The 27,533-nt window shown below is 33.4% G+C and overlaps 1 protein-coding gene across 1 annotated transcript; it reads left to right on the forward strand.

The window, feature by feature from the left end:
- The first annotated feature begins 16,075 nt into the window (after positions 1 to 16,075).
- On the forward strand, positions 16,076 to 26,552 carry LOC133202905 (uncharacterized). The gene is made up of 5 exons (XM_061338767.1): positions 16,076 to 16,209; positions 16,903 to 17,173; positions 17,928 to 17,998; positions 21,405 to 21,473; positions 25,096 to 26,552. Exons 1-5 carry the CDS (start codon positions 16,076 to 16,078, stop codon positions 26,537 to 26,539), a joined length of 1,989 nt encoding a protein of 662 aa, XP_061194751.1. The 3' UTR covers positions 26,540 to 26,552.
- Positions 26,553 to 27,533: the final 981 nt, after the last annotated feature.

Raw genomic sequence — 27,533 nt, forward strand, 5'->3', positions numbered from 1 at the left:
AAAACTTTGACCTTTTGACCTTGACCTTGGACTTTGACCTACTTTTGAAAAACTTTAACCTTGGCCATAACTTTTGAACAGTTGGTGCTTAGGGTTTCAAACTTCACATGTGTATTCCTTGTGACAAGACCTTCCTCTGGATATCAACCACTTTGACCCTTTTGACCTTGACCTAGGAGTTTGACCTACTTTTGAAAAACTTTAACCTTGGCCATAACTTTTGAATGGTTGGAGCTAGGGCTTTCATACTTCACATATGTAACCCTTGTGACAAGACCTTCCTTTGGATACCAACCACTTTGACCTTGACCTAGGAGTTTGACCTACTTTTGAAAAACTTTAACCTTGGCCATAACTTTTGAATGGTTGGTGCTAGGGCTTTCATACTTCACATATGTAATCCTTGTGACAAGATCTTCCTTTGGATACCAACCACTTTGACTTTGACCTTGACGTTTGACTTTCATTAAAAAAACTTTAACCTTCACCATAACTTTTGAACAGTTGTATCTATGTCTTTCAAATTTCACGGGTGTTTTCCTCGAGACAAGATCTTTCTTTGGGTATCAACATTTTTTATCTTTTGGCCTGGATTTTGACTTGCATTTGAGAAACTTTAACCTTCGACATAAGCTGCCATACGGGGGCATCAGTGTTTCACAAACACATCTTGTTATCTATATATTTTAATGACTCCATTTTCCTTTACACATTAAATCTGAATATTCTTCGACGTACAGAAAACTAAAGCAAATGATTTATTCAGATTAATAGTTTTTCTGGATTAAAATAAAAGCATGCTTAATTTAAAAAAAAAAAAACAATTACGATAAAATAGAATTAAAAAAAAAAGAGAGATTCTTTTAGAGTCGGTGAAAATCTAATAACAGAAACATAATAATTTTTATTTTTATTTATTTATTTATTTTTTTTTTTGAAAATCGTCATCGATTGATTAATGGTTCAACAGTCAGGAAAAAGTAATAATGGAATCTAATCATTCTTTTAAAACACGGTTTTACAATAGGACTTGATGTTAATACCTTTGTAAACAACATCTGAAAGCTTACTGTACAAGGGCTTCGATATTTCTTCGATCTGTTGGAATGGTCCAACTCATGTTAATAAATAGCCTTGTACGTCACGATTGATTTTTTAGGGCTTTTCAATTATTTTTACCTTACGAAACTACAGATTCTGAAGTACGATGCCATGTATTGGTTTTCGCAATTTAGTGAAGTTCAATGGTTTTATGAAAGTGCACGTACGCGTATTTCAATGGAAATGAAAAACAATATAAGACAGAAAAATCAAGTAAGATTTCTTTTTAAATTTAATTATTCAATTAAGATGAACATTACAAACTTAAAAACGCAAGGACTATGGTTGAAACCAAATTTGATATGATTTGGAAGCATACTTCTTAGGTCTCGCCAGATTGTAAAATCGTATATATGATCTTTTTATGCCCCCGTAATTGAAGATTCGTTAGTTTTTGCCCTAGCTGTCCGTCCGTCTGTCTAGCTGTCTGTCCGCAAAAACTTTAACATTGACTTTAGATTGTTTGGAGCTATAGCTTTCAAATATTTCTTATATGTATTCCTTGTGACAAGGTCCTCCTTTGGGTACGAACATATTTGACCTCTTAACATTGGAGTTCGACCCACTTTTGCAAATATTTACCAAACTATTTAACCTTGGCAATAGCTTTTGAACAGCCGGTACTAGGGCTTTCATATCTCACATGTGTATTCACCGTGTCAAGACCTTTCCATGGGTGTAAATGTTTTTTGACCTTGACCTTAGAGTTTGACCCACTTTTAAAAAAACTTTAACCTTGACCATTACTTTTGAACAGTTAGTATTAGGGCTTTCGAATTTCACACGTAAATTCCTTGTGACAAGACCTTCTTTGGATACCAACAATTGATCTTGACCTTGGAGTTTGACATACTTTTGAAAAACTTTAATCTTCGCCATTACCTTTTGAACAGTGGGTGCTATGGGCTTTTATGTTTTGCATGTGTATTTTTTTATGACAAGGTCTTCTCCTGCGTGTCATTAATTTTGACCCCTTGACCTTGACAATTGACCCACTCTTAGAGAACATCAACCTTTACCATAATTTTTGGTCATGGTTGGTGCTTGGGCTTTCATAATTACCAGGTATATCCATTGACACGAGTCCTTTCTTTTGGTAACAACATTTTTGATTTCTTGACCTTGACCTTGGAGTTTGACTTGCATTTGAGAAACTTTAACCTTTGCCATACGGGGGCATCAGTATTTCACAAACACACCTTGTTTTATTACTTATCATGATGTTACTATTAATGTAAAACAAAAATGTCATAATGTGAAATAGAATTAAAAATTATGAACGTGACGTCATCTTCAACAAAAAATGGGAAAGATACACACTAGGCTATTATGAACATTAAAAGAAAAATATGAAATTTCCAGTTATTATCATTATATTTAAATTCAACAATTTTTTTTAAATCTTTTGGATGAATTATACACCACCATGCAGTATAGCACTCGAAAAAAAGGATCCTCCCAATAAAAAAGAAGAAATTAGAAGTACATGTATCCCATTTGGCATTTATTTCATAATAAATCTAAATAATACCTTCCTTCGTGTGTAACACACCCACCCACCCCAACAAAAAATGACAGTAATTATAATAAAAATTAACGATTTCTTATACCGTCAACTGTACATGTATTTAACATGAAAGGTCCCATCTCTTTATAGATAACAGACTAATGCTATATTTATCTGCTTTTAACAATACATGCACAATCCAAAAAGTAAAAAAAAAGAGATAATAATAATACATTGTAACTAGCGGCCTTTGTCTATAATTAACAAACACAGAATGTTTTAGAAAACTTTCAGTTCAAAATAAATTAGTATTGAAAATCAATTTTCTTTTGTTGCATTACCGAATTCGAAAATTAAGTTGAAAGCTTCAAATTTTGAGTTTGGAATGACAATTGTTTGTATTTACACTTGTAAAACCTCTTACCAATGTGATTGAAAACAAGACTTTGCCGATTCCTGTCTATATCGGCAATTTTCAATAACTTAATCGATGCGCAAAAACCTTACTACTTAAAGTCCTCGACATGTTGTCAGTAACTGGTATTTGCTCGTCCATTTTCAAGTTTTGAGCGATCGCAAATACGTAGTAAGCCATTTTCTGCGATCAATTTTTATATTCACGAGACCTCGTAAAAATTCAATAGTGTCATTTCCCTTCGAGCAGAATATGCTGTTAGCATACTAGTATAAAAGTAATGAATTCAATGTCCTATTGATTGGATATAATTTAAAAAAAAAAGTCTTGGAAAATACTGGTACTTGTAGATAAATGAAATTCGAAAGTGAATTGATTGGAATGTTGATTTGTTTATGTAAGTAAATGTCATATACTAGTTTTTAGAATTACGAAAAAAGTTTATTTTAAAGTGTTTTTGATAAAAAAAAAAAAAAAAAAAAAAAAAAAAAAAAAAAAAAAAACACTTCAGGCTTTAAAAACTGCAGGTCAGTGTTTTGGATCACTCGATTACGTTTGTTCAAAACACGGATATGCAACTGCTAGTTTGTAACGAAGTAGTTTCCAGCATGAACCGGAGTGGGGGTGAGGGTTGTGCTGATTCCCCCTTTTTGTTGTCAAGGAATTTCTGTTCAGTCATAGATCTAACCCCCTCCCCTCCCTTTAGCTGAAATTGTTTCCTTCTGGGTATGATTATATCATTGCAATAAAGTTGTATAGGAGTTTTTTTTTATGTCTGAATTCTCAAAAAACTTTGGGAAAAAAAATCCAAGCATTGAACATTAAAAACAAAGAGTATAATTGAAGGATCGATAACTACTCCGGTAAAGAAGAAGATCCGAGTATTTTCAATATAATAGATTGAATTTTCAATCAAGAAATATGACAAGGATGAGTGAGAAAAGAAGAAGAAAAAATAAGTGCAAGGAAAAAAAATTACCATTTTTTACAGTGCATGCAAATAATAATTAAAAGAAGCTGAAATGTAACGCCTCCACAAATATAAGAGCATTCTGAAATAATTTTGCAGATTATTCTATGTTTTTTTAAATGCTAAATTCCTCCATGGATCCTAGCTACGTAACCCTTTGCTAGCTAAGATGAAGTTCCTAGTCCTCGAAAACAGCGATTTTTATTTTACAATGTACGTAAATCTGTAAAAGAAATAAAATTATTCTAGGATCACGAATTTCTCAGGGTTTTTTTTTTTGTTTGTTTGTTTGTTTGTTTGTTTTTTTTTTTTTTTGTTTTTTTTTTTTTTTGTTTTGTTTTGTTTTTTGTTTGTTTTTTTTTCAAGATAATTTTAAAGTTATTCTAAAGCGGTATGCATATACATAAATGTTGTTAACTTATATAAGCTTGTTAAGAATTTTGGGATTTTCATCCATTGTGATTTTTGAAAATGTTCATAATATTGTTAATAGATCCATACATAATATAAAGATCTTCTCTTGACTTTGGAAGCTTATTTCGCTTCTCAGAGCTATAAATTTCTACAGCAATTTTAAGGGAATTAACAATTCTACTCACTTTTCAATTATGACAGGTCACAGAAAAAATTAATAGCTGAACAAGGGAGCCTCGACATGGTGTTTATGATATAGATAAAATATCAACAGTTACATTTCAGGCATATAGTATCGTTTTTGAAAGAGCAGGGGACAGCCAAAAAATGATAACTTATTTGAAAAAAAAAAAACAACTTTGACAAGCACAAAAAAAAAGACTAAACAGTCCTCCTGCCCTCTACCCTCCCCCAATATTACGCGCCTTCATTTTATTTTTTGTATTCTCAGGACAGATGCTACAAAAACACTTTTTTAAAAACAAAAAATAATATCAAATATTTTTCTTTTTTGAAAACCATGAAAATAACTATACATGTATACACATGATAGATGTACGTATGTTTATATACATGTAAGTAAAATGAATGAAATTAGCCTCTTGAGGTTAAATTTCAATTTCCATTCAAATTTTCTCAGTAATGCCCTATATAGAGTAAAAAAAAAATTCAACATCATAGAATGTCTACAATTTCTTAATGTTTCAGAGATTTCATGCACGCGTTTCCAACCCAAATAAGTCCAGAATCCATTAACCAAAGCATCCAATTTTTTGTTTGTGGCTTTGTGCTATTAATAATGTCTTTTTTCCTTAAAGTTATCAAACGCTTTGTATGGACTACATGTATGTAATATATTCGATAAGATGAATTTAATTTGGCACAAGTTTAACCACTATTTGATAAAAGACTGACTATTGGAGTATTCGAATATGACATTGAACTATGCCCAAATGCAAAACTTTAAGTGCAATGTAAATTATTTGCGTAGTTTTAATTTAAGTATACTGTCATATTCATCTTACACTACTAATTTTCATTTTTAAAATCATTGTTTTCATTATTTTTATTAAATTAAAAGTCGTCACGTGACTTACACCGATATCAAAACAATTCACTATTTGAAGGAATTTTTCTAAGAATTTGTAAGAATTCCTTGATTTATTCACAAGCATTCTTTCTTTATTGATCTTTATATTAAAAATCTATATAACTAAGGTTTTTTTGTCGGAGTTCGATTGATTTTCTTTAGTCCAAGCAAGACGAGCCGTATTTGATCTCATGGAATTCAAACAGAAAATTACAGTGAACATTATAGTGATTATCAGACTTTATAAGAATTGACGCAAGACTTAAAAATCACCTGCTTCTAACACCAAGGAAATTAATTAAAACACAAACGTAAGGTGAAATAGATTCAGGACATGTCAGGCAATTTTTTTTGTTTCAGAATTTTCACCTATAGGACGGAGACATGGGAGTCGTATCGAGAGCGTTCTGCTTTGCATTGATTGTGGCAGCGTCCTTTACTGAAGGTAAAATGTTTGTAAAACACACATACAATGCATTCTACAATTTAAATTGAATAATGCAACTGTTGCTCTTGTAAGTTTCAAAAGCATACACGCTTTCCTCTAAAAAAAAATCCATGCAGAATCGGTGAATTTGGCATGTCTGTTATAACTGAGCATCTCACTGTTTACAAATTTTTGCTGCATGTATCGATATTTCATGTATAAATAGACTGAAATTCTATTGTTTGTAATACTTTTCAAGAGAAATATTTTCTGATATTTGCAACGTGTTAAATGGTCACAATCAATTCTTTCTTCTATATTACAGGGTATACAATACTATCTTCAGAAAAACATGTTGAGGGACGTCTTGGAAGAAAGCTCCTCAACGCCACAACGTCAGCACCAGTGGCTGTGGAAGAAAGTAAAACGTTGTTTGAAAAGATAGAAGAGTTTTATGAGGATAAAAATAATTTTGCTATGTATCTTGTATTGCCCTGCATTGTCCTGGTATATGGTGGCTGTAGCGCCATATACTGCTGCTTTAAATGTAGACAACATCTTTGTCCAAAGAAAAAAGAAAAGGAAAAGGATAATGACGATTCTGACGATGAATGCCATGATGTTATATCACAGAATAACAACGACAAGACGTCATTAGTGGGAGGTTCTCCAGAAAATACTGCTATGAAAGTGGCGGCTGTGAGTCACCTTCGACCTGCATCTAAAGCAAGCGTCTCTGACGTCAACGTCGGGGTACGTCAGGAAACGCCATTACCTTGGGCAATACCGGAAGAAGGAGACGATAGGAGACAGCATCATGCAGAGATCAAGAAAATGCCACCAGCTTATTCTGGTCCGTCTAATTATAATAATCCAAATGTTATTCCGATGCAGACGATGTACCAACAAAACGATATGTATCACCATCCAATGGATTACAATGATCATCACAAAGACCACCACAGACGCCGTTCTACAAAGGATTCCCTTGACGATTATGATGGGTCGCCAATTCGCAGACGACAACCCCAAAAACAAGGATATGGCTCCGATGAGGAAATGAAAAGAAATGACCACAACTTTGATAACTCAGGAGAAAGACAACGAACTGGAATGCCTCCCAACCGCCGGGATAGAGGCTACTCGCCTACAAATCCAGGAGAAAGACCAACTAGAGAAGAAACAATGAGCGGGCGTTCCGATAGACGCAAACCTCCTCGTAAGGTGAACGAAGTTAAACCTACACCTCAGAGGAAACCAGAAGATGAGGAAGACAGAGAAGGCAGAAGAGAAAATTCGCCGAGAAAGCCTCCGCCAAGACCCACTCAGCCACCTCGACACCCACGCGACACTCAGCAGGGCGACAGATTTATGAGCCCACCACCTCCATACGAGGGACATGAACGTCGACCAGCTTATAATCCAAATCCAACGATTCGTGTAATTTCTCAAACAAAGGGCGGAGGTCCTGTTTCCGGTATGGAAATGGCGAGACAAGCTGCAGAGATGCTTAGAATTGATGATCCCAAGTTCGGTCTCAGTGGTGGAAATAAAAAACCTAAGCGGCTGGTCTTTGTTGCAGAATGAGGAATAACTTAGACAAGTGTCTCGATTTCTGATAACTAAGATGATTTTTATTACTTTATTTCGCTGTGATATATTTACTGTGCTGCTCAAAAGACTTAATCATTGGATCTCTTAAAAAGCTGATAGGATTTGAGCAAATGCATAGTGCATACCTTTATTTATATTGTTATTGAAGTAATTCAAACACGTACCACACCAAATACCAGATATGTTTAAATTTACATAGTATGTATTTTAGACTGTGTTATATACATATATGTATGTCATCTGATTCAAAAGAAAGAACGATATAAAGCGTTTAAGATTTTGTAATGATGGTAACGCAAATGCACTATTTCGAATCGGATATTGAAGGCAACGACATGAAGAATACTTTGGTTACCTCTTCTTTAAGAAATGAATACATGTAAGGCTTTTTTTAAAGAGAAATTTTATCTTCTTAAGATTTAAAAAAAAAATTGGATCAATGGTTTCATATACATGTATATATATTTTTTTCTAGCATGCATGACTTGTTTAGTATTTCAAATAATTAATTTGGTCTTAATGTTATGGTCTTTCTACTGTTTACCACGTCTTATATTTGGATCTCGGAATTTTTAATCGATTAAATAAACAAATTTATTTATAAATTTTAAATACCTGTTTGATTACTAACCATTTACTGAAGTGTATTCACATTGAACGATCAAATTTTTAATAAATAATCTAGTATATTGTATTTTTAATGGCTTGTTTAGAACTTGCAAAGTTGATATTTAAAACAGTCCACCATCTAATTTCCCGAAAAGATGTCCCTTTTTTCTTTGCTGCATAAAAGTAGCTCTTTTTTTATGTATGTTTTTTTTTCCATTTTTTTTTTTTTTTTTTTTTTTTTTTTTTTTTTGTAAAAAAAGATTTTTGATAAGACTTTTTGATATCTGTCTAGAAATCGTTATTGTAGTTTATACGAATATTGCATTTTTTGTCATTATATAGTGTATGTTTACAACATTCACCATTGTTAATTAACATGTTTTTCATTCAAGTTGATACTTCTAGAGTTTTCTTTCCATTTGATATTCCTTGATATTTTACAATAAATTATTTTCTCTATTTTTTTTTTTTATTGTTTTATAATTATAATATTTCTCGTATAAAATTATACAATAAAATGTGAAGGTAACGAACAATATTCAATCTCGAAAGTCCAATGAAACGATAAAACACGAACCTCAAAATTAAGAGGAGGGATCAGGTGTTATGGAGGAGTGAGCATCCCCTGCCGACCGGTCACACCCGCCGTGTGCTCTTTGTCATGATCGGGAAACAAAAACCGGAAATATCCGTAGACAGTTCAGTGTATAAATAATGTCCTAACAATTAGTTTTAAAAACGTCAGTCAGCATTTGACTCAATGATAGGTTGTATGTGCTGACAAGGTCATTGTATCGAAAAACTTGCGAAAAGATGACTTCAAACGAGACTGTTGATATCCTTGATTCGTCAACTTGTTTATCAATAGCTTGCCTCGTTTTAGAAATTGTTCATACGTAGAGCATGCTCTTGCGTATCGAATTAACTTATAGAAATAAATCCCATTTGCAGGTGATAAGGGTATATTGCTACATACAGTAAGTACGGGAAGTTGACGATTGAAAAGTTGAAGTCATCACGTTTATCATAAAGCTTTGTTGTTAGGTTACAATTAACGTCTTTTGTTTGTTTGTTTGTATGTTGTTTAACGTCCCTCTCGAGAATTTTTCACTTATATGGAGACGCCACCACTTGCCGGTGGAGAGCTACAAATTTTGTCCTATACTCGGCACTTACGGCCATTGAGCAGTGAGGGATCTTTTTCGTGCCAGCACCTACTGCGACACGGGACCTCGGTTTATACGGTCTCATCCGAAGGACCGGTCTCCACGTCCCACAGTGGGATTTTAACGTCTTTTTCTAGTAAAATATCTAAATATGAAACAGATGTGTCAGAATCTGTGGTATCTTTTCTTTCAAGCTCACTGGGATATATCGAGTCGACATATGAATGAAAGTAACTATTGTTAATTGATAATACGTCGTCGATATATCGAAATGTCGAGTTGAAGGCCACAGCAAGTCTTTTCTTCTCATGTAGAAGTTTTTGAATAATTTCTGCTTCATATGAATACAAAAATAGGTCTGCTAAAAGGGGGCAATTGGTACCCATGGGAATTCCAACAGATTGTTGGAAGACCTGATCTCCAAAAACTACATAGATATTGTCAATCAGAAACTCAAGCATCTTTTTAATATCAACTTCAGAGTACTTGTGTGTATAACCAGAGTGCTTTTTAACAAAATAATTTTGTTAATGACCAATGACAAGGTAAGTATATTTACGAGTTCCATTTTTACTGAAAAAGCAGCTGTCTATGATGTCAAAAAGTCTGGTCTTCAATTTATCGTGGGGAATGGTTGTACAAAGTATTGAAAAGTCACGTTTTGATGCTATTGATTTAGTAAAATTTTGTGATTTCAAATTTTTCAAAAGTTCTTTGGAGTTTTTAAGTATCCACATCTGATTTACACCACATCTCGAATATACTGCTGAACAGTACTCCTGAAGTTTCTCCTTCACTACAGTAAATATTTTAGCGAAGAGTAAAGAAAGAGGCTTGCTTTTTGTGTTTTTTTTGTTTGTATGTTGTTTAACGTCCCTCTCGAGTAAAGAGGCTTGGTAAAACATTTACTGGAACCCGCTATATATGTATCTTTGTTGGTAAGGATTTTTATGAAGTTTAAGAATCCAGTAAAGGTATGGTAATTCAAATTCATTTTTATTGTTGGGAATATTAAAACTGCTTAATAAGCAAATCGAATTGTGGGAAAAAGTTTTATTAAAATATCGCTTGTTTATTCGAATCTATTATCATCTTGTTTACGTTAGGTATTTACATTTATTACATTTTCAACTGTGAAATACTATGATTTATTTATTGAAGAAAAGTGATATTCTCTCATAGTGTGAAAGGATATCAAAGTGATATTCTCTCACAGTGTGAGAGGATAGCAAAGTAAGTAAAAAAAATTTCTGGTCTGTCATAAGACAAGATACAATGTAGAGCTAGTAACTAAACCGCCTTGATAGAGACTAAAACTGCCAATTTCTTCCCAAATATGTTGCTAAAATTCATTTTACAATGTTTTCAATCTCGCTAAGCTATGACATCTCAACCGCTCAACTATGACGTCACAGCCTATGACACTGTGTTAAAGGTGCTTAGACACAGATTTGAACTTAATATTTTCTCAAATTTTCTGTATAATATCACGACTTATATATTGCAATAGCATTTCACACGAAAATATAATTAAAAACTTATTTTATCTGGAAATTATTTGAACTACAAATTCCGGGACGCGTTTGATTAACACATCTTTGCACTTAGTTTTTTTTAACTTTATCCGTAATATTTAAGAAAAGACGCGATTTTGTTATGTATTAATGAAAAATATTACATCTATAATCCAGAAAATTCAGAGTCGAAATGTTCGAAAGCAAAACCAACTCACCAGTGTTGTCAGTCCGTGCTCTGTGATGTGTACAGAGTTTAACAAATTGAACACACTCGTGAAACGTAAACTGTTTTTGTAAACAGGGCACGAGCTCTGTTATTGTTAATGTTTACGATTCACCAGGTGTGTTCAATTGTTAAACTCTGCACACACCACTGAGCACGGACTTGCAATACTGTGAGTGGGTTTTGCTTTCGAACATTTCTACTCTGAATTTTCTGGGTTATAGTTTTAATATTTTTCATTAATACACAACAAAATTGCCACTTTTCTTGAGTATTAAGAATAAAATTAAAATATGTGAAAGCGCAAGGATGTGTCAATCCAACGCGTCCAGAAATTCGAAGTTTTAATAACTTCGAGATGAAATAAGATTTTTATTATATTTTAGCATAAAATGCTATAGCAACATATAATTCATGAAATAGTACAGAAAATTTGAGAAAATTTTAACTTCAAATCTGTGTCCAAGCACCTTTAAGATCAAAGAAAATACAATAAACAGAAAATTCAATGTTTTGTAGTTGGATATGGAATTTAATTCACTCGTGAGACAGGATTTTTAAAAAAATATTTTTACTTGTGCTTCGCACTCGTGAAAATAAAAAAAATCCTGTCCCATTCGTGAAACAGCTAGCTAGATTCCATATCCAACTACAAAATATTGAATATCCTCTATTTATTTCAATTTATAGCGTCATTACTTTAGTATCTAGAACACTTTGTAAATTGTCATAAGTATTTAATATATAGAAAATTTAATTGCTCCCGATTTGCTAATTTTCATTTTCGTAAACACCAACTAAGAATTTAACCCATTCATGGTACTGTGTGTTTGCATTCAGAAGAGAAAATATTGTGTTCTCCATATTTTTGAATCCCTTTTTCCTACTCTAGAAACTCATGGGAAGTAAGCCTACAAATATATAAGCCATACCTGTTGACGTTTTGCCTTCTCATTAGGGGACGACCATTTGATTCTAAGATTCGAGAGAGGGGAGGGGGGATGGCAAATTTTTCCAAGTCAGGATATTTATTTTTTATGCCGGTGAAGGACAAGCTATTTAGATCTAAGATGAACGAGGGGGGATTATTTAATATTTAACTCCTTTCTTCTTCTCAGGAAAATGTCTAACAAGCAAAAAAAAAAAAAAAAAAAAAACACACACAAAAAACAAAAAACAAAAAAAAACAAAAACAAAAGAAACCCACCGCAATATCCAAAACTCTATTTCGTGAGGTGGTAAGGGGGTAGTAGACTTGTCAAGGACATTTTTTTGTGTGTGTCAGTGGAAAACTGATTATGTATTTTCAACATTATGGTAACTTTGGCAAAAAATTGTAATTATGAAAATTTTCCTAAGACAGTCAGAGCTTTGTGACGACATATCAGAATATAACGTCATTAGCTGTGGTGGCAAACTACATAAGAAGTGTCTAGTTCTAACCAATATTCTCGGACGGTTACAACAATCGCGGAGAGTCTTAGTTCTTGATGAATGCGAAAGAAAAATTATTTTTTTTCTGGATCACAAACACTTAAGTACAAATAAGTTTGCACTTGACTTATTTTAATTATTTTAATTTTTATATCCTCGGAGGTCGATACCATAATTTTATCATGTCTGTTTTGTAAACAAATTTGAAGTATAAATCTTACCTTAGTTAAAAATATTTTTTCTTACAATTGAACTGATCGTTTAGAAAAATAATGCATTTTTAAAATGATAGATTACATCTCGTTCAAAGTACCGATGTGTTCCCGCCCAGGTCCTATCGTCGTGACCTCAGCGGAAATGTCATTATAAAAGCCAAAATTTCCAATTCGGATATGTGATTTCTGATGACATATTGTAAACAAAGCGAACGATAGCACCAATATACTTGAGACAGGTCATAAGAAAAAAATCATATTAGACTTTTTTATCTAACGTATGCGATAAAAGGGGATTTAATTAATTATGTTAAGTGAGGTGAAATTTTTTATGACTATTTTACCTGTTCTGACCTTATCATCGTCAACAGTTGTCAAATATGACAAAAGCAACCCAAATAAAATTTTTTACGATATTTTGTGCAGCAGGTGCTCAGAGAACTACAATGCAATCTGTGTCAATGGAAGGGTATGTGTAAAACACGAAACGAGAAACAAGAAACAAGAAATGCGAAACGAGAAACAATAAAATAATAATAAAAAAAAAAACAATGACCTAAAAATGTCAACTAAGGGGCAGCTTTTGCCTTGATTTCATTTTGATAGAAATCAAGTGCTGAGTGAAATTAAAACATAACTTTAGATTACTTTAGACTGATAGATTTATCAGTGATCCGGCACTGCTAACCCATAAAGTCATGACAGATTTAATTAAATATCAACAGCTTAAAAGTACACAATTAACTGGTAAGAGACAGATTCCTTCAAATTATTTTCTGATTTTTACATAATCAAAGTATAAACAAAAAGTTAAATAATATGTTCATAAATAATTATTTATAAATAATATATTTTTATTTTTGCTATATATGTAGTAAAGAGAGCTATTATATAAACATTGATTATAAATTTCACCAATAATATTACCAGAACTACTAAATCACAAAGAACAAAACATAAACAATGTCTCCTTTAATCCTTTTTATTCAAAGTATTACAAGATTAAATGATTAGTCCCAATTTTTCTTTGAATAATTTTTTTATGATCAGTTTGTAATAATGATTTTATATTATGTGTCACATTATTTTTTTCAGCATCAAATGCTTCATCTCTCTTTAAAATATATATGTTGGGTTCACATGATAATGAACAAATTCCCTCTTTAAAGACATTTTTAACTGACCATATGGATTAACATAGTTTCTGAATTATAAGCAAAAATTGTATCATTTGATGACAACATTATTATTATCTTAAGCAAAAACTGAGTAAGCTTTTCTTTCAGGTAATAGTATTGTATTAATTAAATCTGTCAACATTTTATTTTTTTGTGTGTGAGATAGTTGTGCGGGTCGATGATAAATCTGACCTAAGTTAGATATTTCATTTCACTCTGCATCTAGCTGTTATCTAACAAAATGAAATCAAAAGCACAAGCTGCCCCCCTTTGTTGACATTTTAAGGTCATTTTGTGTTTTATGCTGAATCTGACATTCCATTGTTTCTCGTTTCTTGTTTCTCGTTTTGTGTTTTACACATACCCGTCAATGGAATAACATACTATTAAAGGTTTCACAAAAATGAGGAATGTTTATCATATTTAACATAAACTATGTGGCTTTTTGTACTTTCTGACCTCTTGGGTCATACTGCTAAATTTACTCCAGATACATCAGTGGTGTCACAAGGAATTTTGTTACACCAGTAACAAAAATTGTTACACCACTGACATTACTTTTAGATTTAACTTTTTCTTTCATTTCATTTATATTCAGAATATTTTGAGAAATTATCATATATCCATTTTACAAATTCGACACTTTTAGAATATCTAGAATAAATTGCCTATTTGATATAATGTGTTTTTTTTAATCTGGAAAATGATAAGTGTTAGACCACTGACATTATTTGTTACACCATTAATATTTTGTATACTGCATTTTTTTTTTCTTGAAATACTTAATTAAAAGATCAAAGTAAAACACATTTAATTAAATAAAAAAATATTATAATTCACATTTTATTTTTACCAAAAAAGAAAAGAAAAAACATATTATTTTATCACTTATAAAATATGCAAATATCAAGTGGTAAACGGAGGGAACGGTCGAGAGCAAAATGTTACAGAAACAACGAGAAGCTCAGAGGAGGAGCTTAAAAAAAAGAACAAGACATCAAAGTATATTAAAAGATGGCTACGAGAGAGAGAGAGAGAGAGAGAGAGAGAGAAGAGGTTGAGACACCGAGAACTAAAACAAAACGCCCTTTAAGAAGATTTCAATTCAGAATGCAAACAAACGAAGATAAAAAATAAAAGCAAAATGTTAAGAGAACTTTATTATTTCATTTTGCAATGAAAATGCACTTAAACAAAAATAAAAAGAAAGTAGAAACAAATTTAAGAAATCTTTATCTGAAATGGCAACAGCATCTGTGCTGAAAAATATAAACTTATTTAAAAAAACAAAACAAAACAAGAAAATGCATCGGAATGCATAATGCTGCAACAAAAAGCCGACAGAATCTTTTGACAAAAAGAAAAAGACTTTATAAAGATGTACATAGTTTCTTTGAAAGAGATGACTAACAGCCGAATGACACCAGGGATTAAGCAGACAATTACTGTCCGTAAGATGAAAATACAAAAGCGCTTTTTGACTGCAAGTCTACAGGAATTATATCACAGATACGTCGCTGAAACAAAAGATAAAATTAGTTACAGTTCCTTCAGTAGACGAAAACCCTTCTGGGTCATTGCCCCTAAGGAATCAGACAGAAAAACATGTGTATGTAAGTTACAAGAAAACACACAGCTTATGGCAGACACCTTACTGAAAAGAGACATCTAATACAAACAATTTGCAGCTATTGGTAAAAAGAGTTTCATTTGACACTAAAAACATAATGTGCATGTATAGCAAATGCCCAAAATGCAGCGAAATAAACATGAGCCGTTTGAGAGAGGATATAAAGGTGGATTACAGTGAGGCAGTTACCTGGAAACAGTAGGTTACAAAAAGGGAGGAAATATTGGTGAGAGGAGAAAAAACCTGTAATAACTGCTAAGGAGGAGATAGAGTGCACATTAGAAGACCTCACAGAAGGATTCATTGACCAAATGCTCAGATATAAGCAACATTCTTTCAATATCTGGAATCAGTTGATTCACTATAAAAAACAGAAAGAGAATCCTAAACAAAACGAAGGATTTATCCATATAGAATTTGCTGAAAGCTACCTAACCAAATTAAGGAAGGGAATCCAGAGCATAAATTTTGGGGGCTTCTCGTGCTCAGATTACACTTAACACTGGCAATTCATACAATAGAATAAAATGCGAAAGTAAAATAATTCTGTACCGTCTCTGAAAGTATGGATCACAGTCCATGTGCTGTGTGGGCTTATCGTAATCCTCTTTTAGATGAAATGCAGAGAGAAAATGAAGCACTTGACACCCTACACATATTTAGCGATGGTCCAGCCACACAGTCAGTAAAAACAGAAAGGTAACTTTCACCTCTTTTCCACACAGCTTGTTAGAAGGGGAAATAAGTATGCAACCTGGAATTTCCATGAATCTGGACATGGTAAAGTTGCACCAGATGGAATTGGTGGGGTTCCAAAAAGGACTACTAATACCAAAGTTCTCCAAGGACATCTCATTCCAGATAGATATAAAATCTTTTTTTCAGACACTACAAAATGAAGAATTAAACATATCACTCTATTATGTCCCTCCGAAGAAACCATGCCACTCCCCAAAGCAGTCCCGAATATCATGAGACTACACCAAATCATCACAGACCAATTCGGAGAAATTTTTGTGTAGCGATGCCAGTTGCTCATGTACTGCAGGAAATGAACATCAAGCTCATGCATTAAAAAAGTTCGTTTTCATGACAAATCAGAAGTCTAATAGAAAATCAAATAAGAAAGCCAAAACACTGGAAAGAGAATCTGATGATATCGAGGCAAGTTTATCTGATAGATGTGAAACAGAAAATGGTGATGTTAGAACTGCGTCTTTGAGAAATGAATCATTTGAAGATGTCAAAGAGGATTTGAGATACGGATCAGATGCATGTTTAAGATCAGGACTTATTATTCACTCTTGGAAAGATGAAAACATTTGATGAGATACACAAATACTGTGTGAATCATGAAAACAAGTTACATGTAGCTGATAATGAAATTACTAGGTCAACCCCATCTATTTTGAGCACTGGATTGACTGTAGATGAAGATGCTTTGAATCTCTATCCAGCAGATGTCGAACAAAGATCAGTTATTTATCCAGTTGTTGTGACTGGTGATGGGAACTGTTTACCATATACAGAAAGCGTTTTGGCATTTGGACACAAGGATTATTGCAAGGAGATGAGAGTTCGTATAGTGTTTGAACTAGCCATTCACAAGGAACTATACTTGTCAAATGAATATCTCCGAGCAGGACTTGCTGATAATAGCACTGTAAATGAATTATCAGTTTCCTTTGCAAAGTATTCAGAAAATTATGTCCCAGGCATTCTTCTTAATAAAAAAACTGTGGCTGAAATATAACAGAATGAAGCAATTGATGACTGCAATGATATGAGCTACATGGGCATTTGGCAAATGTTTTTATTATTAAGTTTTCTTGGAAATCCTCTCTTTTCAGTGTATCCTCCGCGAGGAAATGCAAATGTCCGAAAAGATTTACATCGTTTGATAATGCAACGACATGTTTGCAGTGAAGCAATACAATACATTAAGTGAGCATCAACAAGGAAGGATGGCGCAGAGGTTAGAGCGTCTGCTCTAGAGTCGCGGCGTAAGGAGTTGATCCTTACCTCGCGGGTTCGAATCCTACCGTGGGACGTGGAGACAGGTCCTTCGGATGAGACCGTTTTAACCGACGTTCCGTGTCACAGTAGGTGCTGACACGAAAAAGATCCCTCACTGCTCAATGGCCGTAAGTGCCGAGTATTGGACAAAATTTGCAGTTCTCCATCGGCAAGTGGTGGCGTCTCCATATAAGTGAAAAATTCTCGAGAGGGACGTTAAACAACATACAAAGAAACAAACAAACAAAAAAGGAAGGACATGAGAAACCGAAACTGGATACCGAACCATTTATTCCGTTACTTCCCATAGAAGTGACAAAAGCACCATAACAAATTGAAATACAGAGATGGAGACTGAAGAAAATTTGCTAAATAAGTAATATGTTGTTGTGTTGTGCAAGGACCAGCCTTACCTAGCTTTAGTCAACGATATAGACAAAGAGGAAGTGTGTATGGGCGCTGTATGCATAGGGTTGGGAGAAAATTGGAGAAATCTCAATTTTATTGACCAAAATGTGTTGTTGACGAATGTTGGTATAGTATTGATGGTGTTGTTTGTGAGATTGATGAGCCAAAGAAAGTAGGAACTCGGTACAAGGTGGATGATAGTGTGTGATTGCCGATAGTAAAAAAAGATAGCATCTAAAAATGAGTGAATTCATGTGACACAAATCTACAGGGCATTTTTTCTCTCAGTGGTGCAACACTGATTTAATATTGTAAGTGGTGTAACGTTGTATCTAATTTTGGTTTGGTCAAGACTGCATATTTTGAATAATGACCCTTATAGACTCGTCACTGTTTCACGGCTGCGGTACTGCTCTTTTGTAGGGAAAATGATTATTTGAAACTGTTTCACGACTGCGGTACCGCTCTTTTGCAAGGAAATATGATTTTTTACTTTTTTAAAATCTTAAATTAAGTAAAAATTTAATATACTTCATCTGATTATCTCTCAATAAAAACACTATCAATTTACATGTGTACCGCAGTTATCGTGAAAGAACTATAATTCCCAAGTACCCAATCTCCGTCAACGTAAACATGGTAAACGCGCCGCGTTACCTTCTGAAATTATTTTTATGCCCCCAAATCGAACATTCGGGGGTATATAGTTTTTGTTCCGTCCGTCCGTCAGTCTGTCTGTCTGTTTTTCCGCAAACACTTTAACATTGCCCATAATTTTTGATTGGTTGGAGCTATGGCTTTCATATTTCACATGTGTATTCCTTGTGACAAGACCTTTTTATGGGTACCACTATATTTGACCTTGACCTTGGAGTTTGACCCAGTTTTGCAAAATTTTACCCAACTTTTACCTTCGCCAGAACTTTTGAACAGTTGGTGTTAGGGCTTTTATACTTCACATGTGTAATTCTTTTGAAAAGACCTTTCTTTTGGGTACCAACAACTTTGACCCTTTGACCTTGACCTAGGAGATTGACCTACTTTTGTAAAACTTTAACCTTGGCCATACCTATTGAACCGTTGGTGCTAGGGCTTTCATACTTCACATATGTATTCCTTGTGACAAGACCTTCCTTTGGATACCAACAACTTTGACATTTTGACCTTGGAGTTTGACCTACTTTTGAAAAACTTTAATCTTGGCCATAACTTGTGAACCGTTGGTGCTAGGGCTTTCATATTTCACATATGTAATCCTTGTGACAAGACCTTCCTTTGAATACCAACAACTTTGACCTATTGACCTTGACATAGGAGTTTGACCTACTTTTGGAAAACTTTTAACCTTGGCCATAACTTCTGAACCGTTGGTGCTAGGGCTTTACTTCACATATTTAATCCTTGTGACAAGACCTTCCTTTGGATACCAACAATTATAATCCATTGACCTTGACCTTGGAGTTTGACCTACTTTTGAAAAACTTAAACCTTGGCCATAACTTTTGAACGATTGGTGCTTCAGCTTTCATATTTCACCAGTATATTTCTTGTGAGAAAGCCTTTCCTTAGGCACCATTAATTTTGACCATCTGACCTTGACTTTAACCTTTTCCAAACCTATTCAATGGTTGCTGCTAGGGCTCTCATATTTCACAGGAATATTCCTCGAGACAAGACCTTACTTTGGGTACCATTATATTTGGTTTGCATTTGAGAAAGTTTAACCTTTGCTATAAGTTGCCATACGGGGGCATCAGTGTTTCACAAACACATCTTGTTTTAATTGTGCGTTTTTTGTAGCCCAACATATAGCACAAGTATTTATGAAAGTATAATACACATTTCAGTGATTAACATAATTTTTCCTTGTTTTCCACTAAAAATAGCATAAGTACCTATATCTGATCACCGACATGTGGCATGTGACTTAATTGTGCCATAACGAATGCGTCGAAATTTAATTCGAATTAGCTTTGCTTAGCGTTCTCACGGAGTTAATGCGAAGTAATTTAATGCGCAGAAAATTAATTCGAATTAAACTAATTCGCATTAAATTCCACGTGTGAACGCGGTTCAAATTTAATTCGCAGTAACTTACGTTTAATTCGAATTAAACTCTCCGTGTTAACAGGGCATAAGTCACAGGCCACATGTCGGTGGTCAAATAAATGTACTTGTGTTATTTTTGAGTGGAAAACAAAGGAAAATTATGTTAATCACAAAAATATTTACAGACACTATGACATTATGTCAAATGTATATCTGCTCTGCACAATATGACGTGATTGTAAATGACGTCATGATAGCCTTGCTGAATAGCCTTGTTGTAGAAATAAAATTATAATTCGCGTTAGTTTACTTCGCATTAGCTGTCATGTGAACGCAACTTAATTCGCAATAATTTAATTCGCATCTTTTTACTTCGCATTAATTTACTGCGAATTAAACTCCGTGTGAACAGGGCACAAAATGGCATTCAAATGAATTTCATAATTGGTTAAGTAGAAAAACACAGCAAATGTAAGTATTAAGTTATGTTTGAAAGATTAATAATTTATCTATTATTTCTCAGGACATCAGCGAATGCACACGATAACGTTGTACGTGGCGCACTCTGAACCGACCATAGAATTCTTGATAATAAGAACTTGACTTGTAACCACAGACTTCTAATCGAAAGATCAACGACAAAGGAATTTTTTGTCTATTATGAGAGACCAATTGAAAGATCCATTTACCATTGGTATCGCCTCAATAGTTGGCACAGCTGCGATCGCTCTTCCAATATATCTGACAAGTAAACTTAGATCCGATAGGAGGAGACCAAATGAGTTAGTATAACTTAATTTAAGAAAGCTGGAAACGGAAAATTTAACACAATAAAAAGTTATTGTTAACAATGCAAACCCATAAATACTCGCAGACGTTTTTTTTTAATAAATCTTCTCTTTATATCAATTTAATATTAAGGATATCTGATATCTATGCATGATTTGCGAATGTTATCTGAGTTTAAACATATATGCAGTTAAAACCTTCGATTTACGGCAACGCCTTTTCGTTCGCTTTTGGTATTATTTTTTCTATTATATGCACAGGCACTTAGAGTATGGACCCCCTCCTCCTTTTCCATTTTTTTTTTTAATTTGGGATCAAGTCACTATTTTCATATTTTTGTGTTATAGTATGCACTATATGTTATCGATAATGTAATCCTTTTGTCTCTATAAGCTGTTTTATATATATCGTTTTCGACTGATACATAAAAAGAGAGCCTTCTCTCATTTCATGTATCAGTCGAAATCGATATATACATGTATTTAAAAATAGGAAAAAGGTGACTTGATCCCAGATTTTAAAAAAAATGGAAAAAGGGGGGTCCATACCCCAAGTGCCTGTGATTATATGCGTTATTATAATGCAGTTATAATGCATTTATTAATTTTTTTTCTTCTAAAATTCATATTTAGCTCAGAGATTATTACCTGCAGTTGTCGGGGATGGTCTAGGTCCAACGAAGCTTTACCCATTGTAACAAGGTATATATGAATCATTCATGATAAATGATAAATTGAGAATTACATTCTAAAGTCCTCATTTGAGAAAGAGAGAATCCAGAAGGGGGAGGGGTATATATGCATTGAGCAAAGATATACGTGTTTTGATTTTGGAATCAGACCTTCTGTGGAAGAAAGTCTGCAGGCTTCCATAATAAATGTATTCTGGGGACAATATCCTATGGAAAAAAGTGTTAAAAAATAAAATAAATTATGCAAATTCACTCGTTTTGATACATACCCTGTTGTACGGATCTCCATTCGTTGCCTACGTGCGCATTGGATAAGAGGTTTGCTCTAGAGTGTGGGGTAAAAATTGATTCATGCGTCGCAGGTTCGAATTCCACTGCGGAATGTGATACCAATCCTTCAGATAAGACTGTTTTAATCGAGGTCACTGGGTTATGGCACGAAAAAGATCCCTCATTGCTCAAAGGCCGTAAGTGCTGGGCACAGGTCTAAATTTGCAGCCCTCCACCAGCATGTGGTGGTATCTCAATAGGATTCAAAAAACGTAGGGACGTTAAACAAACAAACAAAATCGACCTCCATTCTATTACTGTTCTGACAATATGAAATGTGCCAGTGCATCAGAAAGAAAAAATAACTGTTTTTTTTTCGTTTTTGTGCTCAAATAGACGACATGCAGTTATGTTGTTTATATTATTTTGTGTTTCTATTTTTTTGCATTTTATTGTGTGTGGATAATTATATCGACCTGAACTGTGTATTTCAGTGTATTTTCCAATGGCAATAAAGGATATACATTTTTTTGTCCACGTAAGGAAAATTTGAAAAGGCGAATGCATTGGACCATAGATCAGGAAAATTTTTTTATATGGGCTCTAGAAATACAGGCTAATAAAAATTAATATGGCGGAATGAAGGAGAAATATTATGGATAAAATTATATGATTCAAATCTGATTCTTTAACGATTCATGCTCAGCTTTAGGGTAGGTCCAGGCTTTCAAAACTTTATTTCAAACTTATATCTATTTTTCATTTGGATACATAAATAACTCATAAAATAACTAAAAACCCCATAAATGACAGGTTTTGCATGCTTATTTTCAAACAACCTGTCTCGACGTACAGAGCTCTTAAAATTCAACAGCCGAATTTTAATATAGAGAAGTATGATCTAATATTTTATTTGTTTATGCACCAAAACACGTCATATTTAGAATAAAACTTATGAAAATCAAAAATATTCATTTGATAAGAGAAATTTTGAAGATTTTCCCAGGAAAAAAAAAATGATGTTGAATCTGCCAATGTCCCCAGGAAAAAAAATCACAAAATACCTTAATTTTGAATAATTCTCAAAATCTAAATTGATAACATTTTTTCTTTAAAATTATTTAATACCATATTTAAGGTTAACAAAAACACATTTTTATCATGATTAACCACATAAATTTTACAAACCAGTCTTTTGAACATGTAAACCCTTATTCTGGGGTAACAAGATTTACAATCATTCTTTGCAAAATTAAAAAAAAAAATATACAAAGATGGTACAGTCTTAAATAAATAAAAATAAATCTCAAGTCAATTTGTATGAAAAATACTTTATGTTTGTATCCATACACATGATACAGGCAATTGAAAATTTTGTATCTGTATGTGTGTATAAAATGACATAGATCCAATGGACAGAGTGCAAATTTCCATAAAATATATATTAGATGTCTAGTTTGTACAATGACACTATAACAAATTATTACACACTTGCTGTATTGTTAACAATCATTTGATAGACAAATGATAACGAGAATTTTATAATCGGTGTATAAAATTAAAAATGGATCCGTAAAAGTATGGACCTTCCTTAATCACTGTGTTATGAAGTTAAACGTGGCTGGAATGTGAAGATAGCAAACAATGAATATGTTCAAATTTCCATTTAACGAGGTTGGATCCTAATATTTAAAGTCTTAAACTTTTTTTGTCAAGTATATTTTTAGTTTCTACACATATAGCTTAATTAAAAATCAAAACAAAAAATGGGGGTCAATACGCTTCTTTTGGCGCTACAGTACATTTAATATGACTTTTTGCACTGAAATATGTGTCTTAATCAAAAATCACATCTTCGACTTTTCCCTCCAATGTTTTTATCAAAATAAATCATGGGACAAATTAAACTATTAGTCTATTTAAAAAAGACACTTCAAAATTGTGACTAAGAAAAAGTTTCAAATTGCTTCGCATAATCAAATATTTGACCTTTCTGCACTCAAAAAATGTGATTTTTCTGACATTAAAAATTTAACAAGCAAGGAAATTATTTTAAAGTCTTAAACTTTTTTTGAATTTAGGCAGATTGATCAAAGTTATCTTATATATTCAGAAAATAAAAACGAAAGTGGGGGTCTATGATGTAAATTTTTAGATATTACTAAAAAAGTGATAATTTTATGTTAAAATTGGCTAAATTTTCTCCTGGACTTTCAGAATATATTTACTATATTTGTCACAATATAATGAAAGAATTCATAAGAAATAATTTAATAGATATTTCAGAACCAGCATAAAACATTTCACTGCAAAAAACAGCTCTGTGTGCAACCAGCGTGGAAAAATAGGAATCTAAACTTAACAGTACTGTATATATTTCAAAAGGAGACAAAATGATCATTTTCTCCTAAAAAACCTTCCGCCACAAAATATAGTTCCTGGCTAAATCCTCTTTGAATGGAATTTAATCGTGGTTTTTTCATTAGATATAGTTTAATTTGCATTGTAGAATTCAGATTTAATGTTTAAACTTAAAAATGATGCAGAATTTTATAAATAAAGGTCCAGACCAAAATCTGCTCAAAAGCTCAGGATCGAACCTCCTTAAATAATACAATTTGTGAACAGAGCCAACACGGACTTCAGAAAACAGAGGTGGAATCAGGTGCCATAGATTGATTGATTGTATGTTGTTTAACGTCCCATTCGAGAATTTTTCACTCATATACATGTAGAGACGTAGAGAAATGGACTTTTGCGAGAAGCACTGACTTTTACAATCGACGGCTTACTTTGACATTTAAACCTGCGTTGTGTACGGAGGTACGGAATTGATAATGGATAAGAAAACTTTAATAGTGGTTACAGGTATGGTGTTAGTGTCGTTAAAATGATTTACCGGACGGAATACAATCAACAAAGAGATGGCGGGAGACAGCATAAAATTATTTGTGAGGGGCAGTACCTCCTTTCTATCTCATTTTCTAAAGGAATCAAATAAAGAAGAAAACACATTCCGGAAGGAAAACTAAGCAGGAGTTGGTCAATGAAGGAAGAAAGGAGGTTGAAGAAAGGGTGGCTCCGTTCCCTCCTTAGACAACGTATTATGTGCTTTGAAATTACCCATCATTATCTTTTAATTAACTTTAAGCTAAATATTTATATCGCAAAAGAGCTTCCGTATATTGTCCTAGTGTAAAAGTAAGCCGTTGACTGTAAAAGTCAGCGCTTCTCGCAAAATTCCAATAAGCATATTCTGTTGACCGATCACACCCGTCATGTGCGGATATAACTCTACTAGACTATTAACATGAATATACAAAGTTTACTAACACTGTGACTATTTTCCTTCTTGATTTTAGGCCAACATCAAGTATAAATGTTGGATCAAATTATAATGAATGGAGGGAGCCAGTTTTCGAAATTGGGCATGGAGAAAGTGACATAGGCAGATATTTCATAGAAACAGGTCTGCACGTAGATCAGGCTGATTGGGAAGATAGCTGTAAGATTATGGACAAGGTGATGAGGGTCGTAGCACGTGAAATGAAAAATTCAGCCAACATCCATTTTCCAGGACTTGTTTTAGATGACAATTTTATCAAACAAGGAAGCTCAAGAGAAGGTTTGAAAGTCTGCGATTCATTAGAATTTGATTTTATTTCGCCATTTCGCATTGAAGGTTTAAGGACTCAGAAAGAGAATGTTTTTGATCGTTATGGTAATGTACTACCTGGCTTTTTCAAAGAGAAAATCATCAATGATTATGATGCTCCACCATGGATGAGAAAACATAGTCTACTTGAGGATGACTTTGGGGAGAAATATATTAACACAAATAACTTTCAGAAGAAAGTTTTCACATCTCTTTTGGACAAATCAAGGGATGAAATTAACAGTCAGTTACAGATAAAGACAACTTGGAATGAAAGCTACCGCATTGTTCGTAGTGTATACGCTCCTAACTTAAAAATTACATTGCAGGTGAGAAGTCAAAGTGGATTAAAAGGGTTAGATAAAATAGTATTTGAGTCGTCCCAAGGATTAGAGGTTATAGAATTAGAAGCTGACCTGGTCCCCGCCATTTGCTTGTCGTCTGACACAGTACCGGATCCATACACTGTTCATGATTTTCATCCGTGCTTACAACATCACCCAACATCCTATAGAGATAGACAGATGCCCTGTGAAAGATACGGAGTCATGAAATGGGTCAATGAAAGTACCAATGCCATTCCATTAGACCCAATGCAAAGCAGAGATGTACTTTGGAGAAATTCAACTTGTGGATATGAAAAGCACATTTTAGATGTAGCTCGCAGAAACCAAAGTCAGAGGTATATTTTGACTGCCTGTAGACTATTCAAGGGTGCGTTGCATCAGTTCAGATTGAATTCACGCGGCATCTCACAGCTAGATAGTGTTGTAAAATCGTACCACCTTAAAAATATTTGCCTTTACTGCATCCTCTTCCTGACGATAGCAAGCAAAGAAAATAAACTTAGTGGAGTTAAAGAAGCATTAGGATACTTCATTAAATATCTTCATCTTAGTATTGATGCAGAACTCCTACCACATTTCTTTTATGGAAATCCTTACGTCAAACTGATGTTCCCTTGGAGTTCATTCGAGGAAGAGACATATAACCTCTTTTCTTTCAAAGATCCGCAGACTTTGCGCCAAGCACGATTGAATTTTCCAAAGTTCTTGCAGACATTGAAAGGTCTTTACTACGAAGAGTGGATGTTAGATTCTGATAAAGTCAATTTATTCGAAGATTTGTTGGAAACACATAGTTCACTTTAAATGTATTGTATGGAACTTTTTGAGCGGTTTCCGATGTAGCATATATAGCATGCCGGGTTTTTTTCTCAGACTATTACAATATTTTTTTCAATAAGTCGTAGAACTTTGAGATACATGTATCCTTTATTTCTTACATTGTAATTAATAAAGGATCTCCTTTTGTTTGTAGTTGAGTATGATTTTTATCCAACGAATTTCATTTTATAATCCGATTTTTACATCAAATAGATCACTTCGACTGATTTTGAAATGTAAAGATCAATGTAACTAACAGTTATCATAATCAAAAGTCATCCAATTAAGCAATACAAATTGTGAGTAGAGCAAAACAAAACAGAGGTGGGAGCAGGTGCCATAAGGGAGTGAGCATCCCTGTTGACTGTTCACACCTGCCATATGAAACCATTGTCTTAATCAGGTAATGCAAAAGGTCATCTAAAAATAGAAAAAAAGCATATAAAGCAAGAATTCTTAATACTCTCAATCCCTCAAAGCATTCCCTGCTTACATTTACACATGTCTAAACTCTTTGTACCCATGACCAGAAAACCTCCGCATACTCATTTTAGGGATACCCTAAAGACACTGATGAATAGCACTTTCCATGATATACCTGAAATTGTAAAATCTTCCTTTGATTACTTTCATATGTTTTTGGAAGAAAAAGATCTCACAATGGCTGAGATCTAGCTAATATGGGGGAAGCCCAATATTATGTATCTCTGTAAAATTTCCTTTCTTTAAAATTTTATTTATTTCTCTATGCTCATTTGCAGCAGCATTTTCAGGTGCAGAAAAATACTCCGGGGACGAGTATTTGGGCTTGCTTTTCAGGAAATCTGCTTAACTTTCCTGAGTGAAATTTTTACATAAAAGTTACCATTGATAGTCCTTTCTTTAAATGTATTACATGTTTCACTGGGCCTCTTGAATAAAAAGTAAATTAATAAAACACATTTGGAACCCTTGCTTCTCTTGCAATAATAGGACGACA

This window comes from Saccostrea echinata, unplaced genomic scaffold (assembly GCF_033153115.1).
Source record: "Saccostrea echinata isolate AGI-Se365-2 ecotype Australia unplaced genomic scaffold, CSIRO_AGI_Sech_v1 ptg000047l, whole genome shotgun sequence".
Taxonomy (NCBI): Eukaryota; Metazoa; Mollusca; class Bivalvia; order Ostreida; family Ostreidae; genus Saccostrea; species Saccostrea echinata.